Source organism: Ovis aries, chromosome 8 (genome assembly GCF_016772045.2).
Source record: "Ovis aries strain OAR_USU_Benz2616 breed Rambouillet chromosome 8, ARS-UI_Ramb_v3.0, whole genome shotgun sequence".
Taxonomy (NCBI): domain Eukaryota; kingdom Metazoa; phylum Chordata; class Mammalia; order Artiodactyla; family Bovidae; genus Ovis; species Ovis aries.
This window is the reverse complement of record NC_056061.1, coordinates 72,947,125-72,962,468: the sequence shown is the minus strand read 5'-3', so window position 1 is coordinate 72,962,468 and position 15,344 is coordinate 72,947,125. Positions and strand designations below refer to the sequence as shown.

The 15,344-nt window shown below is 43.0% G+C and overlaps 1 protein-coding gene across 7 annotated transcripts in view; it reads right to left on the bottom strand.

The window, feature by feature from the left end:
* Positions 1 to 512: 512 nt before the first annotated feature.
* Positions 513 to 15,344, bottom strand: part of SASH1 (SAM and SH3 domain containing 1) — a 347,119-nt gene continuing 332,287 nt past the window's right edge. For all 7 annotated transcript variants that reach the window (XM_027972535.2, XM_060419800.1, XM_042253775.1 and 4 more), the window contains 4 exons: positions 12,457 to 12,570; positions 7,407 to 8,539; positions 5,030 to 5,161; positions 513 to 3,874 (listed from right to left, as the gene is read on the bottom strand). In XM_027972535.2, coding sequence (XP_027828336.1) covers positions 3,611 to 3,874; positions 5,030 to 5,161; positions 7,407 to 8,539; positions 12,457 to 12,570 — 1,643 coding nt within the window. In that variant the 3' untranslated portion in view covers positions 513 to 3,610. The remainder of the gene's footprint in view (positions 3,875 to 5,029; positions 5,162 to 7,406; positions 8,540 to 12,456; positions 12,571 to 15,344) is intronic.

Genomic DNA, 15,344 nt, shown 5'->3' with positions numbered 1-15,344 from the left:
CTCAAAAGGTTGAATTATACACTTCTTAATTAAAAACATGTTTTTATATCAATTGAGGTACACTAAGTTGAAAATGATGAATTAAGCAATTTTGTCAAATTGCTTAATTTCTAGGATATCCCAATCTAGAAGTTTTTCTCTCTCAGAGGAAGACTTGGATTATTTCCATTTAACTATTGATACCTATGATATGGGGCAAGTCTGTGTGGACTCAAATTCTTCATTGAAAAAAATGGGCTTAGACTAGAGATGACTTCCCAAATCTCTTTCTGGGGTAAGATACTGTGATTATGTGACTTGACTATGCAATATTTGGAAAAAAAACTGAAATAAGTTGTCAAGGAGAATTTGAATGTGATAGTGAGTTTTGGTGACGTGACAGAAATAATATGGCAGTATAGTTGTATACAACTACTATTTTTGCAATACATTTTATCCTTAAACCACACCTCATTAATTCCCTTTCATTCTACTCACCTTTGAAATACCTAGGGAACAACAAAAGAGACAGATTCAACTGAAGAAATTTATTTATTTTTTTCCTAGGTACATAGATGACATAATTATAGACAAGTTTTGATACATAGGAAAACCCTTCTGTCCACCTCTTTTTGCTAAATGAATCATCACAATAATTTTTTACAATTTTTAAAACAATACACAGCTTTCTTGGGCTGAAGCAATCGCAAGAACATATTGGTACTGGTATATTACAGCTACTTACAATGTTTAAGAACAGCAATGGAGAAAAATAAGTTATTTAAATATTGATTTCATATACAGAAAGTGCAATGTTGTTAGTTGTCATATAACTTGCTTGACAGTTTCTTGTTTATCAATTTAAAATCGAGATAACGTGGACTCAGACTTTTTTTTTACAGTACACACGTGCAGCATTGACTTGGTGAACTGACTTCTTTTGCTGCAATTATGAAAGCAAACTTTGCTCTGTCAGGAACTAATTTTCAACAGACTACTTATTTCCAATTTCACCCATCCCTGGGTACAGGAAAAGAGAAAAGGGCCTCTGAGTAAGGCAAGGCCATGAACAATCTATCTACTTCTTGCTTATCTGGGAATGTAAGTAGTGGTTGGGGCTGGCTGCATTTCCTTATAGACAGCTTCAAAGAGAAAAATGACACACAACGGATGTGTAGCTACCTGAGCCAAACTGCCTCTCCAGGTCTCTCTTGTGCTTTCCTAAAACAACAGTGTTCACCCTTCCTAACATTCGGCACCAAGTGCAACGGATGAAAACCGGATATTGCTGAAGCCAGCCACCTGTCTTCCGGCATCCACAGGCGGCTGCAAACCATCTCAGTCAAATGTCACATGCAAGCATTCAGGCTTTTCTAAGGTCAATTTAAAAGTTTAAAGCAAAAGAAGACCAAACAAATACTAAAAGTTTAAAAACAAAAGGATTTTAATAAAAAGCACAATAAAGTAAAAATCACCTCAAATCCCACAGACTAGGAAGCCCTTCCACTGAAAATGATTCATGGTCCCTGAATTTCACTTCTAGGCAAAGGCAGTGATTTCCAAAGAAGAATGAAAAAAAAAAATACGGTTTGGCATTCTTAAAAACTCATATTCAGAGAGTTCACTTTTCTGGCACCTCTGTTACGTACGTGGAAATCTTACAGTGAAAATGAACTAACACTAGGAAATTCTCGTACAATTCTCCCTTCTCCTTTGCTCCTATGTACCACCTGACTATAGGACTTCCTGGTATGTGTGGTCTTTTAGCTCAGCTTCAACTCTGAGCAGGCTCTCTCACAAGTCACGATGAGGCACCGAAAACGTGGGGTGAGGAGCCCATCCATTTTAGAGCATCCTCTCCTTCACACATGAAATCCCTTCCAATGACATAGTCACAGCAGAGCCTGCAGCCTCCTTACCCTTTACATGGAATGTCACATCCCACAGGAATGTCATAATGGGCTGAAGAGTTCAACAGAAATTTGGCCGCTTTAGCTTTTTCTTCTAGTGTTCCACAACTTCTTACATGGCATCTTATAGAAGGTGACTATTATTGAAGAAATATATATTATTCTTTAAAATTCATACCCAAAGCATGGAAAAAATATTACCTGAGAATGTCCTTTTCCTCAGAAATATGGATCCAGATCTATTTTAAAGCAAATGGTAAAATGGCTTTGTAATTCATGAAAACACCTTTTTTCCCCGCTCTCCCCTAAGGGATATCATTTGTTTTAATGAGTAGATAAAATATTACAGAACTTTTAAATCACGACTCTAAACATTTCTACCAGAAATGATCATACCCAATGCTTAAAATAGGGCTCATGATAAGAATGTAAAAGAAAATAATTTTATAAGCAACTGGAAACAATTTCTGTCTGCTAGAAAATCAGACAATAGATTAAAAGAGAATGCTGAAATCAGTTGGAAAAGAACTGACAATATGCAACTATTTAATACATGGCCAATATAGTTTGTTTGGCTCCATAATGAACCTTTATTATGTTTAAGTGAATTACCTAAATAAGATGGAAAACAGTATTTTAACTATAAAACCAGGAAAAAAATCTTTTAAAATATCTTATAAACTATTTCCCTTTAAAGAACGTCTTCCTTAAATATTCAACTTACAATGACTTTTTGCAAAGGTACTCTGTTATCCGATGACCGAATTTTGGAATGGACCTGGTCAAGATTCCAAGTCAACACTGCAGCACAATGACCAACATGGTAACAACACTAAACTGATTAAAATTAAAGATCATAACCTCAAACACACAAACATACTCTCACACATGATATCTTTGTGAATTTCAGTGAGCTTTTTACCAGATTTAGTTAGCTGAAAATCTGAAAGTCAACATGAATCCTGGCCTGATAAACACCCCTATAAAATAAGCCACATTAGAGTGAGACAATTAGAAAAGCCCATTTCTGTTGGAAACATCCCACATACGTTAGATGGCAGTCTAAGCTGAGGATCTGGAACTACGGTTACAAGGTAGTGAACACTAGGTTAGATAACTGCTTAAAAGCTTACATTAAGGCAAATAAATGCTGATTTGCTAGAAAGCAATTATTAAAACGTCTCTTGTTTACCTAAAGGAGAATAGGGCTTTCTTTTTCCAGTGCAGCCAGATTTTCTTACTTTTGAACACATGAGCCTGATCAATAGTGTACAATCACTCCCGAGGCTGTTACTTTGGCCTGGCTAAAGCCTGTCTGGGCCTCAGCAACCCTGCAGGGTGACGAAAGAGTGAGGAGCATGCTGAGAAACGGGACAGGCAGCCTCTCCCCCTGCCCCCTGCCCCTGCCCAGTGCACCAAGGCAGACTGTGGGCAAAGCATTTGTGGCAAATCGGCATCTTGGTTCTACTGTATCCTGAAAACAAAACTAAGTGCTTGTCTTTCCTTTGGGGGTCACAGAGAACCACACCAATTTCCTGGCGGGGGCTTTTCTGGAGAAGAGAAGGTCATCAGTCCTGTGCCAAGATTCCGAGTTCTGTTGGCAACACACTGGGCCTTTCTCCTGGGTCTGGTCTGCATGTCCAGCCAAGGAGGAATTGCATCAGCATCATGAGCACAGTGAACGGGTGGCTCTTGTCCAGGGAGGCCCATTTCGGGCCTGGCTACATGGCCTCGGGGCCTGGTGGCAGTTTGAAGAGTCTGGCTGCAGACACGAGCTTGCTTATGTGTCTCTCCTCTGTGATGCCAGCCTCCTGAAGGCAAGTGTGGGACAGAGAAGGCACTTGGCCCAGGGTGCTAAAGCCTGCCTCAGAGAGGGCACTGGCATACATGGGCAGACCAATGGAAACCAGCCAATCCGACACGGATGACACGTAGCCAGGAGAGAGGGGCTTCCTGCAGATTTCCGTGAGTCCACCACTTGGGATCTAGGAAAACAAAGAAAGCGATTTCATCAAGATTTGACCAGTGCCACTGGAGAGCTCTTTCTTCTCTGCCTAAGAGGAGAGCTAGGCAGAAATGTTATATTAATACTACACTATCAGAAAGGGATAATACCATGAGATGTCAAAGCATCAAGAATTCTTTCTTGGCTTCTCAAGGTGAAACAAATCCTCAAGAAAGTGTCTGAGGTCCCAGAAAGTACTTGGAATTAGATCTAACCGCAATTAAGTGTGGAAGTCTCCAAACCATCACCATTTATGTTTCTGGCTCTTTTGTCTCATGGTGGTCACACTCTTTAATCAATGATCCCTATGGTGACTGAAGAACCAAACCTATGTGATAGTGTGAAAAAATAAGATACCCAGAAAAGCAATGATACTCATACAAAGTAGATTTTCTTCTGTATTTTGAATCTACACTAACATCCAGAAAATTCAGCATTTATTAAATTAAGCGTTAATTAAAATTAATCAACTATAAAGAATTAAAAATACAATAATAAATGTTGGCTAGGGCAGGGAAATGGACATTTATACTTGACTTCTGTGAAGGCCAAGTGAGATACCTCTCAGAAAGGCAATTTACCACCAAATGTGCAAATTATTGAGATTTTCTGAAGTCTTAATGAAGCAAATCCTCTTGAAGGACTATATCCTCAGAAATTAGTCAACAAAGTCTATAGAATTTATTAACCAGGACATTCTTCACTCAATTATTTAAAATAAATGTCTTAATAATATGGAATTAGCTGAACTAAGACACATCTACTAGAACACTTTGAAACATAAATAATATTAAATAATTTCAGTAACAAAGAAATAGGTTCACAATCTGATAACTGAAAACATTAAGGTTTCCAAATTGTACATGTACTATTATACACGTGCAGAGAAATAACCAAATGGATTTTTTTTCCACAGTTCTGGGATTATGGATAATTTTCATCTTTTTCTTTCTGAAACTGTATTTTTAAAACTCTGCAGGCTGAATACGTATTACCTTCCCCCAGGGGTCTCCCTTTGATATCTTAGAAGGAACCCTGGGCTTCTCTGGCTACCAGCATGCCCATCATTAAGCCCTATAACTGAATGGACTTCAGAAAGCTGGGTGAGGGGAGCCCTGAACCGTGGGCTGCTCACCGCCATGCGGTGCTGCTTCCGCAGCAGCTTGACACGGATCTGGTCCATGTTGGTGGCGACATCCCTTTCCGGCTGGTCTAAGTCTTCTGCGTATCTCTGCACCAGGGCCTCAGGAATTCCACAGCGGCCGTGCTGCGAGCAAGAACAGAAATCTCTTAGCAAGGGCTGCGAGGATCTTCTTCTTTCTCCAAGAACAGCAACCATAAGGTAGGATAAGACATTTAGCTACTGGAAAGTAGGACCAACAGTTTTAATTTGAAGTGAATCTATTTTCTTTAGTGTCAGGACAAATATTTTAGAGAGAATATTTTACATCTTTATCTTTTAGGTAGTGATGAGCTCTGGAAATACATCTTGAAAGATGGTTAAAATAGAACACAATCACCCTCCATTGTGGGGTCTAAAGTCCTCACCTCACTCTATGTGATCATTTTGCAAAAGGTTACTGAAGGGCAAACTTGTGCTCTATAGCTCATCTACTGTTAGTCCCTCAGCTACAAAGAGTTACACTAGGCCAGCATTTTACTATACAGTAAAATTTCCACTACTTTCCACTCAAAGGGGTTCATTCACTAAATATTAAGAAGGCAGAGGAGTATTTTATCATAAGGCATTCAGGGTCATAAGGCGCTTATAACAAAGACTCTCAGGACTGCATTAGAACAATTCATGCATTTCCAGGACTAACATACAGCTGCGTCTATTTTCATGTATTTGTCTTCAAAGTCATTTTGATATTGGTAGATGTACTCTGGGCTTTCCCGGTGGCTCAGAGGTAAGGATCCTCTTGCAACGCTGGAGACTCAGGTTCAATCCCTGGGTGGGGAAGATCCTCTGGAGGAGGAAATGGCAACCCACTCCAGTGTTCTTGCCAGGAAAATTCCATGGATAGAGGAGCTTGGCAGACTATAGTCCACAGCGTCTCAAAAGAGCTGAAAAGGACTGAGTGACTGAGCACACACACAGCTCGACATGTTTGCTTGTTTTTCACAAATGAGAAATGAGTTTTCATTATAGTTCTCAATGTTTTTGGTACAATGGGGGTATTTTATATAATCTTTTATCCCCAGTTACCCATACAGATATCATACAGTATAATTATTATATCTGAATGATGCTAAGTAGCGCTTCAGTCATGTCCAACTCTTTGCGACCCCATGGGACTGGGGCCCACCAGGCTCCTCTGTCCATGGGATTCTCTAGGTAAGAATACTGGAGTGGGTTGCCATTTCCTTCTCCAGAAGATCTTCCTGACCCAGGGGTCAAACCTGCATCTCTTTTATCTCCTGCACTGGCAGGTGGGTTCTTAACCTCTAGTGTCACCTGGGAAGCCCCATTTACATCTGAATCAGCCATGAAATTAAAAGATGCTTACTCCTTGGAAGGAAAGTTATGACCAACCCAGATAGCATATTCAAAAGTAGAGACATTACTTTGCCAACAAAGGTCTGTCTAGTCAAGGCTATGGTTTTTTCAGCAGTCATGTATGGATGTGAGAGTTGGACTGTGAAGAAAGCTGAGCGCTGAAGAATTGATGCTTTTGAACTGGGGAGTTGGAGAAGACTCTTGAAAGTCCCTTGGACTGCAAGGAGATGCAACTAGTCCATTCTGAAGGAGATCAGCCCTGGGATTTCTTTGGAGGGAATGATGCTAAAGCTTAAACTCCAGTACTTGGGCCACCTCATGCGAAGTGTTGACTCATTGGAAAAGACTCTGATGCTGGGAGGGATTGGGGGCAGGAGGAGAAGGGGACGACAGAGGATGAGATGGCTGGATGGCATCACGGACTCGATGGATGTGAGTCTGAGTGAACTCCGGGAGTTGGTGATGGACAGGGAGGCCTGGCGTGCTGCGATTCATGGGGTCGCAAAGAGTCAGACATGACTGAGCGACTGAACTGAACTGAGGGCTCCACAGTTTTCAAAGTAGGTTTATATTGATCTTATTAACATTTGCTCCTATTAATACTTCTAAGAGGTACTTATGAAAGTTATTATTAATTCAATTTAACATCCAATGAAATGAAATGGGGATTTGTTAAAGTTTAAATAGAAAGATGTTGAGTAACACATGGAAACGAGCTTTGTTTCAGGACCTGGTTCTAGTAATCACAGATAGTTCTTATCGCAAAGAACAGTTGGCCAAAATTAAATACAAACAAGTGAAAGAAGAGAAGGGAAAGAAAAAGAAATCCCCCAAGGCTGTGTTTGCATTTAATCTGGGCACTGTGCTCCCTGTTCATCTGGACACCCAGTGCAAGGTGACAAGGGCCCCATGCCCTGCCACTCTCTGCCACCAGCTGCCGTCAGGGGGCAGTATCATTGTTCCTGCCTGGCACCCCCAACTTACAGGGGTGGGGGGCCAGGGCCTCGGATACCTTATCAGAATAGGGCTCCTCGGTGAGGTCAATGCCTTCTGCCCGCAGCTTGTTCTCAGTAAGCATTTCCAGGTCCAGCCCGCGGGCGCAGGAGACCTTCCTGGCCAACGCAGGCCCAAGCCGCACGCCGTGCTCCTGGAGGCTGGCGCTCTCAGGCAGCTCCGACAGCCAGGGTGGTGGCCTGGTGCTTGGCGGGCTGCCTGGCTCTGGCCCCGGGGGAGGCCTGGCCACTGCCACCGCCGGGGGACAGTCGCTGGGGCCACCAGGGCTGCCCTTTTTAAGCGGCAGGCCGGGTGCGTCGGGGCTGGGGATGCCGGGGGGACCAGGAGGGACAGGATGCAGCCCGTTGGCGAGGCGCTCCCTGCTCTTCTTGGCGGGAACAGGCGGAGGCTGGACAGGAGGTTTGGCCTGCGTTCTGATCTCAGGGCCCCTCTGCTCAGCATCCATGCCTTCTTTGGTGCCCGGGGGGTGATGTGTTCCTTCGAAATCGAGTCCTTTCCTGTGACCCTCCAGAGGCGTCCGTGTTAAACTGGGTTTAACGGCAGGCAGTTGGGTGTCAAAGGTTTTGGGCAAACACGGAGGGGGGGATGTACCCCGTGAAAAGGGCCCCATCAGGCCATCCAGTTTCTTAGTAGTCGTTTTCTGAGGTTCAGAAAATCTCTTGCTTTGGGTCAGTAGCAATGCATTGTCAACAGCAGAATCTTGTTTGGGGCTTGGAACCTTTGTGACGGAGGGGGCTGTCTTTTGTGGCACTTCAGGTACAGTCTGAGGGGAGGGTTCTGTCACCTCGCCAGGCACACCTTTCTCAGGCTCTCCTTGAAGGTCGTCCAGGGAGTGGGACCGGGGCCAAGTCTCCACGGTCTGGGGGCCCTCCAGGGTCTCACAGCTCCGGCAGATGGAAACGGGGAGACTCCTTCGGTTTTTATTCAAATCAGTCACACACGGGGGATCACAGCTCTTGGAAGCGAGAGGGGTGAGACCACCGCCCAGCCTCCCTTCCCCCCCCTGCTTCAAAGCATCCACTGACTTTGTCAAAGGCAAGGTTGGGTAGTTGCCCAGCTGGTTCCTGTTGAAAGACTTCAAGCTGGACTCGGTGGATGACTTGGCAGAGAGGCCGGTTTTCCGAGTCTTGCCTACAAGGCAAGGAGATTTTTACAATCGCATTTTAAAAAGCAAATCAATCAAATTGATGTAAAAGGTGCGCTAACGTTATTGAAATCTCCAACTCCCATATCCCGTTGTGGAATTACACTAAGGACATAGAGTCACCACTGGTGATGGGGAGCTACTGTGGTTCCATTTTTATTCTTTAGAAAGAATTCTTAGTCTTATTAAGGGACTCAGAGAAATGAAAGTTAATTGAGTTATGTGGAAAGAAAATATGCTGTGTCAGGCAATAATATAAATCTAGGCCTAATGTCTGTTCGCAGCTGTAGTCACTGTGGAAGAAGGCATTATCCATATCCCACTAAGGAACCACATTGACGGATTTCTGATTAGAGTACAGTTTCCTAAGACCATGGTTGCAAAGGGGACAGGTTCTTTACGTAGGGGAATCTCCAAACTCCGGGATCAAAGGCCCCATAATCTGAGGTGGAACTGATGCAACAGTAACAGAAATTAAGTGTGCAATAAATATAATGAGCTCGAATCACCCCCAAACCATCCCTCCCTCCATCCTCGTCCATGGAAAAATTGTCTTCCACGAAACCGGTCCCTGATGCCAAAAAAGGTAGGGGACCATTGCTTTAAATGGTATCCCCCCCGCCCAGGTTCACTGGTAACCACTGAACCCTCAAAATGTCTTTCAAGCCCTCACTGCTTTGTGTTTTATTCAAGCGTGTAAAATAAATGTATCCTGCAAACCGTCAGCCAATCCTGGTAACAATGAGTAAACAAGCTTAGGTAAGCCTACTGCCAGTGAGCCTTTAAGATACCAATACGGTTCTAATAACAAGTGAAGCGACAGACCTCATTAAAGTAAACTAACTGTCAGGCTGATAACTAAACTTATCAACCAGCCACAGTCTACTTAACAATCGCTGACTGATACTAACTGCTTCCGCTGCTTGATGAACAGAGCTGCTCGCTGCGTAACACCGAGTAACTGTAACACTGAGCGCATCTGATCCCCATCCACTTAGGACTCCCTTTCTGTTTGAGACAGTGAGCCATCTGGAATTTCCTATGGACTACCTCTGGGCTGTTAGGACAGGGAAACAATGAACAAGACTCACGGCCCTCAGATGGTCCTCTCTCTTGATATCGCTCTGTCCTTCGGTCATGCAGCTGAGGCATTTAAGATACCGCTCGCTGCTCGTGTGGCCCTGATGGATGGTCTACCTGGTAAATTGTTTTCCTTATGGACCTAATAGTTCCCAACACTCAAATGTTGGTTTTTATTGCAAAAAGGAAAGGACATAGGAGACACACAATTTCAGTTTTATGGCTGCAGGTATTTTAGAAGGAATTTATTCACCTCACACCGCAGTCAGCAGAGGCTAACTGGAAAGGAGAACGGTGAAGAGGTCAGAAAGGAAAAAATTACCACGGTGTTCATAATGGTAAGAGAATTGTCTTTTTTCAGAACAGTATACTTTTGAAATCAGTGATTTTCAAAGCAGGAGGATCCTTTGTAATGAAGCTTCATTCATAAAACAGAGCAAAGTTGAAGTGTGGAGGTCGCTCAAGGCTGAGGCCCAGCCCCTCTACTGTGGCCACCAAGTGCCCCCTCCAGGCCTCTGGGGCTTGCAGGATCCCAAAGATCATAGATAAAAACCAGAGCTTCAAGCAGCATGAGCTCCCGAATCAGAAGTTACAAACTGCACAAGAGGCACTGCTGCCGTAAACCCGCTGTTTACTTCTCCACTGAATGAAAATACTTTCCTAGTAAAACCAGAGCAAAGTCGTGCAGCTTGGTTTCATGTGTGAAAAAGCAAAGGTTGGGACAGCTACCATATCCTTAACTATTTTGTGGAGAAAGCAGAAAAGTTTGGGCGGAAAATGTCAAAATCTAGTTTGAAAACATCTTCCTTTTAAAGTGCTTTTAGTTGATTTGAATTGTGGACTTCTAGCCATTTCCTATGCACACTGTATACTTCTACTCAGCAAAGTGAAATTGATGGTTGATCCCACTGGTCCAAAACCTGTTTACTGAATGTCTTTTCATTAAACTATGAAATGCATTAAACTATGGAAGATATAAGTAAACCACTGATTCAAACTGAGTCCATCATTTGTAGTGGGTATGGGACCTACTCTGTGAACTAAAGTTATTCTCCAATAACTTTCAAAAACTAGACCATGAGGAGGGCTGGCCCAACGTGTGAAGTTTTGGGAACCATAACTCTGAGCCCCTAGTCATGCATGCTCTCTGAGTGGGAAGGAAGTACCATATCAGGTGTGGGTAATTATACTCTTTCTGTCTAGCTGGTCTGAAGTTTTGAGATTTTTTTGTCTAATGAAAATGTAATATTTATGATTTAATCATGTACTCTTCATTTAGAGAGATCTAGCTTTCAAAACAATGAAGCAATATTTGAATAAAGTCAGACTTTTCACATTATTTTAATATGAATTTAGATATTTTCCTACTGAAATGATGACATACTGCTGCCATGATGTATCTGTTTATGGAAGGAGTCATTCTGCTATTGCGGTCCCCGATTTGAATGTTCAGGGCCAGCCCTGCTTAGGTTTACTATCTATTTAAGAAGAAAAACTGAGGTGATGGATGATAATGATCTGAAGAAACCAAACTTTCATGCCCTAGTTTTGTAACAATGTTCTCAGCGGGGCTTCTTGAAATTCTCATATTGAAATGAGAGACTCATGAACAAGAGTCCTAAGCCCTAGGATATTCCTGCTCCTCAGACCAAATAAGCAAACAAATAGGCAGAGAGATCTTTTATGGAATATGTTGCCTTTTTCCTTGTTCCCGAAATAGGTCAACCTTCTTTCATCCAAACCATGATTTGTGAAGGTACTTATGATAACATACACAAACTATATATATAACATATACAAACAAATCCCTTCTGGCTTGAAGTTCAACTAAGCCCAGATATCCCTGGCTGATGCATGACGACATTAAGTAGTTAAGAGTTTGGGCTTGAAAATGCTTATGGTATTGGAAAATCAGGTCTAAAATACTGTTTATCATTCGGACTTCCCTGGCAGTTCAGTGGTTAAAACGCTGTCTTCCAATGCACAAGGCTCAGGTTCCATTATTTGTCGGGGAACTAAGATCCCACATGCTATATGGGGTGGCAAAAAAAAAAACAAACAAACAGGAAAACTGTCTTTCATTGACTGCAAGACCATTAGGAGCCAGAGCGGTGCCAAGAGGAAGAGAACAAGAGCTTCAGTTGTTGTTTCTCTTTAGCATCTTCACTTAAAAGATATGCACTGCAGGATTTGAGCGATAATTAGCAAATTGCATACATATGTACCTAGCCCACTGCCTCATTCATAATCAGTGTTTACAAAATGCTAGGTATTTCTGATATATTATTACTTTTAAGTCTTAGAACAAGCTATAAAAGAGAAACTCATATTACCGATTTTAGAGGTAAGAGCAAGGGATGGTTGGAGATGTAATTTGACCCAAGTCTTTGGCTATGCACTCCAGGTCTCCCCACTCTAAACCCCCTTGACTTTTTTCATGGTCCAGAGGTAGAAGGAGGGCTAATCTCCGAGAGTTGCAAGACAATGGGAAGTTTGGGGTCCCTTTCTCTAACACATAAGTTTAAGCTCTTTCCAGTTAGGTGCTGCTGCAGGATGGAAGAGTAACTAATGAAAAGATCTCTCTACTCATCTCTCAGCATCATCCATTCCCCAGATTCTTGAGAGATTTTCCTCCCACCTAAGGATCTGAATCAAGCACCAGTTAGTTGCCCTGGAAAAGCTCCTCTCCCTATTTGTAGTTTTCTCAAAAGCAATGGCTCAGGCTGCGGAAGAAAGATAGTCATTAGCCAAAGCACAGACACCAAGAAATGGCCCAAAAGGCTTGCGTATGACATGCAGCTGTGATTATCTGTGCTGACAGTACCATTTTCCAAATTCTCACTGCTTTCATAGCATCCTGAGTCTCGTGGAGAGCATCCGCTCAAGCCCTGGCTGTCAACAAGCAGCTTCTCCTGGGATCCGGACTGGTCGCTGTTACCTAGAGAAGATGAACACATGGCATGGGATTGTAAGGGGAATGAAAAAAAAAACCGCAGTTTTCAAATCCATCGCATCCCAATTTTATCCTCAGTTCTCACCATACATTTTTGAAGACTTAGATTCTGGATGAAAACGAAATTAAATGAGTGAGATCAGGACATTTTTCTTTTCAAATCAAGTATCATGGGAAGCTAAGGCTGGAGAGAGAGCACAGAGGTGAAATACATCAATGCCTTCTAAGTCACTCGGAGTTTAACTGGCCTCAGGTCAACCAGGGAAAGGAGAAATTCAGAGCATCGTATCAAAAGTGGGGAAAAAGCAACCACAGTCCTTTCTGAGGGCTGATACCACCAAGCAGGAGCAGAGAGTGAATAAATGGGCTTTTCACAAGGAGGCATTAGGCTGTATGCTTTGTAGAGATCTAGAAGATTTGTGCTTCAAATAAGTTCCCACCTTTCCAAGTTTGGGAGCTGATATAAAAGTGAGCGTCAGACCTCCCTGGTGTTATAGTGGAGTAAGAATCTGCCTGCCACTTCAGGAGACATGGGTTCGATCCCTGGCCTGGAAGGATCCCACATGTTGTGTAGCAACTAAGCCCCTGCCCCACAACAACTAAAGCCCGCATGCCTAGAACCCGTGCTCTGCAACAGCTGAAGCCACCACAATGAGAAGCTTCTCACGAAGGGAGCAAGGCTGCCATAAAGGGGACACAAACCCCTAAACCCATGAGGAGTGAGTGAGTGAAGTCGCTCAGTCATGTCCGACTCTTTGCGATCCCATCGAGTATAGCCTATCAGGTTCCTCCATCCATGGAATTTTCCAAGCAAGAGTACTGGAATGGGTTGCCATTTCCTTCTTCAGAGGATCTTCCCAACCCAGCGATCGAACCCAGGTCTCCCACATTTCAGGCAGACACATTTACCGTTTGAGCCACCAGGGAGATTAACCCAAGAGGGGCCAGGGGCAAATCCTTTTGCTGCCAATAGGTTGGAGGGTTCTTCCTCCTTTTTCCTTTTCCCTTTGTCTTGGGTTAGCATTTCTATTTCTGCACACAAAAGGTATGACGGGAAAAGCTGAAAACACCCTCCAGAATACCCTTAAGGTGGGTGCCGGAAGGCTGGACGTCCTCATCCTAAGGAATCCTCTTAGAGAGAAGCATCACATGCTTTCTGCTGAAAGTCAGCCTACAGAAAATCACATGGGAAGTCACATGGGCCTTCAGCACCCAAGCTGTGCAGCTCTGCACATTCTATAAAAGGCACAGCTGACCTTATGCAGGTTCAAGGTTACAGGGAGATCATCTTTCAATCATAAGGCGGACCAAATGCTTGGTCGATAAACAGGAAACAAAACATTTTCTACATAAAATAAGTAGTTGATGATGAATGGCTTTATTTTTCTCTTCACTTCCCCTCCTCCATCTCTCTCTCTCTCACACACACACAAAACCAGAAATCTGATGTCTCTTCTCATCATTAAAAAAAATTTGTGGGAAGACTGAGGGCTGCCAGATAAACACCAGCGGTTCCTACTGTCCACTGACCACTTCCTGTTTGTATTTCTCACAAGGAAAGCACTTTATAACAGAAATCTTGGCATATAAGCCCTTGAATTAGAGCACCAAAATAAAAATGCTATTTTTAAAGTGATTAATGTAAAATTAACTAATTGGTAGCACAAGAGCAAACCCTTCCCTTCCTCCACACTGAAACTGGAACATCTAGCGTGGTGTCCTCATTGTATGGACAAGTCTGTAGATTTGGAATAGCCTCTGTTCTAGCCTAGCATGTTATTTAGGAAAATGATACTTGTAAAATGAGGGCTTTGAGCTATCAGTTACAACCTAGGAAGAGGAATCAATGCAGTTTGTCCCTGGTGAGATAGGTCAGTGCATTGCAGCGGCCAAACCAGACTCCAAAGTGCTGACCAATGGGAATAAAACAGAAAAGTTGTCCCCATCATTGCAGGAAAATGAGGACTGTGCCTGCAACTTTGGGGATGCCAGCCTACCACACAGCAGCATAATAACCTGAAGTTATTATGGGGAGTAAAGGGGTCCTTTGCAGTGCTTGAAAATGGCAAATCAGTTTATAAAATCAGGAGACATATATCAAGGAGATAGAGCCACTTTCTTCTTTCTCAAGGACATAGAGCCACTTTCTTCCTGAAGGATCCAATCAGCAGCTACTTGCAGGAATCCCACTATCAAATTTAGCAAAATTCCTTAAAACTAAAAGCCAGTGTTTCCCAGGCAGGTTGTCCTTCCTTAGGGAGAATGAAGGGGAGGGGTATCTTTTAGATGGACTGCAGACCAAGGCCTTTTCCTCTCCCCACACTCACTAACATTAATGCCAAGGCACAAAGGAAGAAAAAAGTGAGCTAGACTCATGAACATTCTCACAGTCAAGTGAGAATGAAGCACTGGGCTTGGGGCTAAAACTTCATTTGGACACGACCTGAATTTGGACTAAAGCTTTCCTCCATCTCATCACACACACACATACACACACACACACAGAGGAAGGAAAAACATGCTAAGACATTGATGAGACATCCAAACATCAAAAGGTACTTATGCCGTGAGGACATGTGCCATTTTTCTGGAGTGTAGTTCTCTTGGGAAAAGAATGGGATTGTTGGATAGCAGGCCTTCCAATGGCCTTGCAAATTTATGTCTTTAAAAAGCAAGGATTGAAGTACAACAAAATGTTAACTTTAGTTGGATTGAGGCAGTGGATATCGGAGAAGGCAATGGCACCCCACTCCAGTACT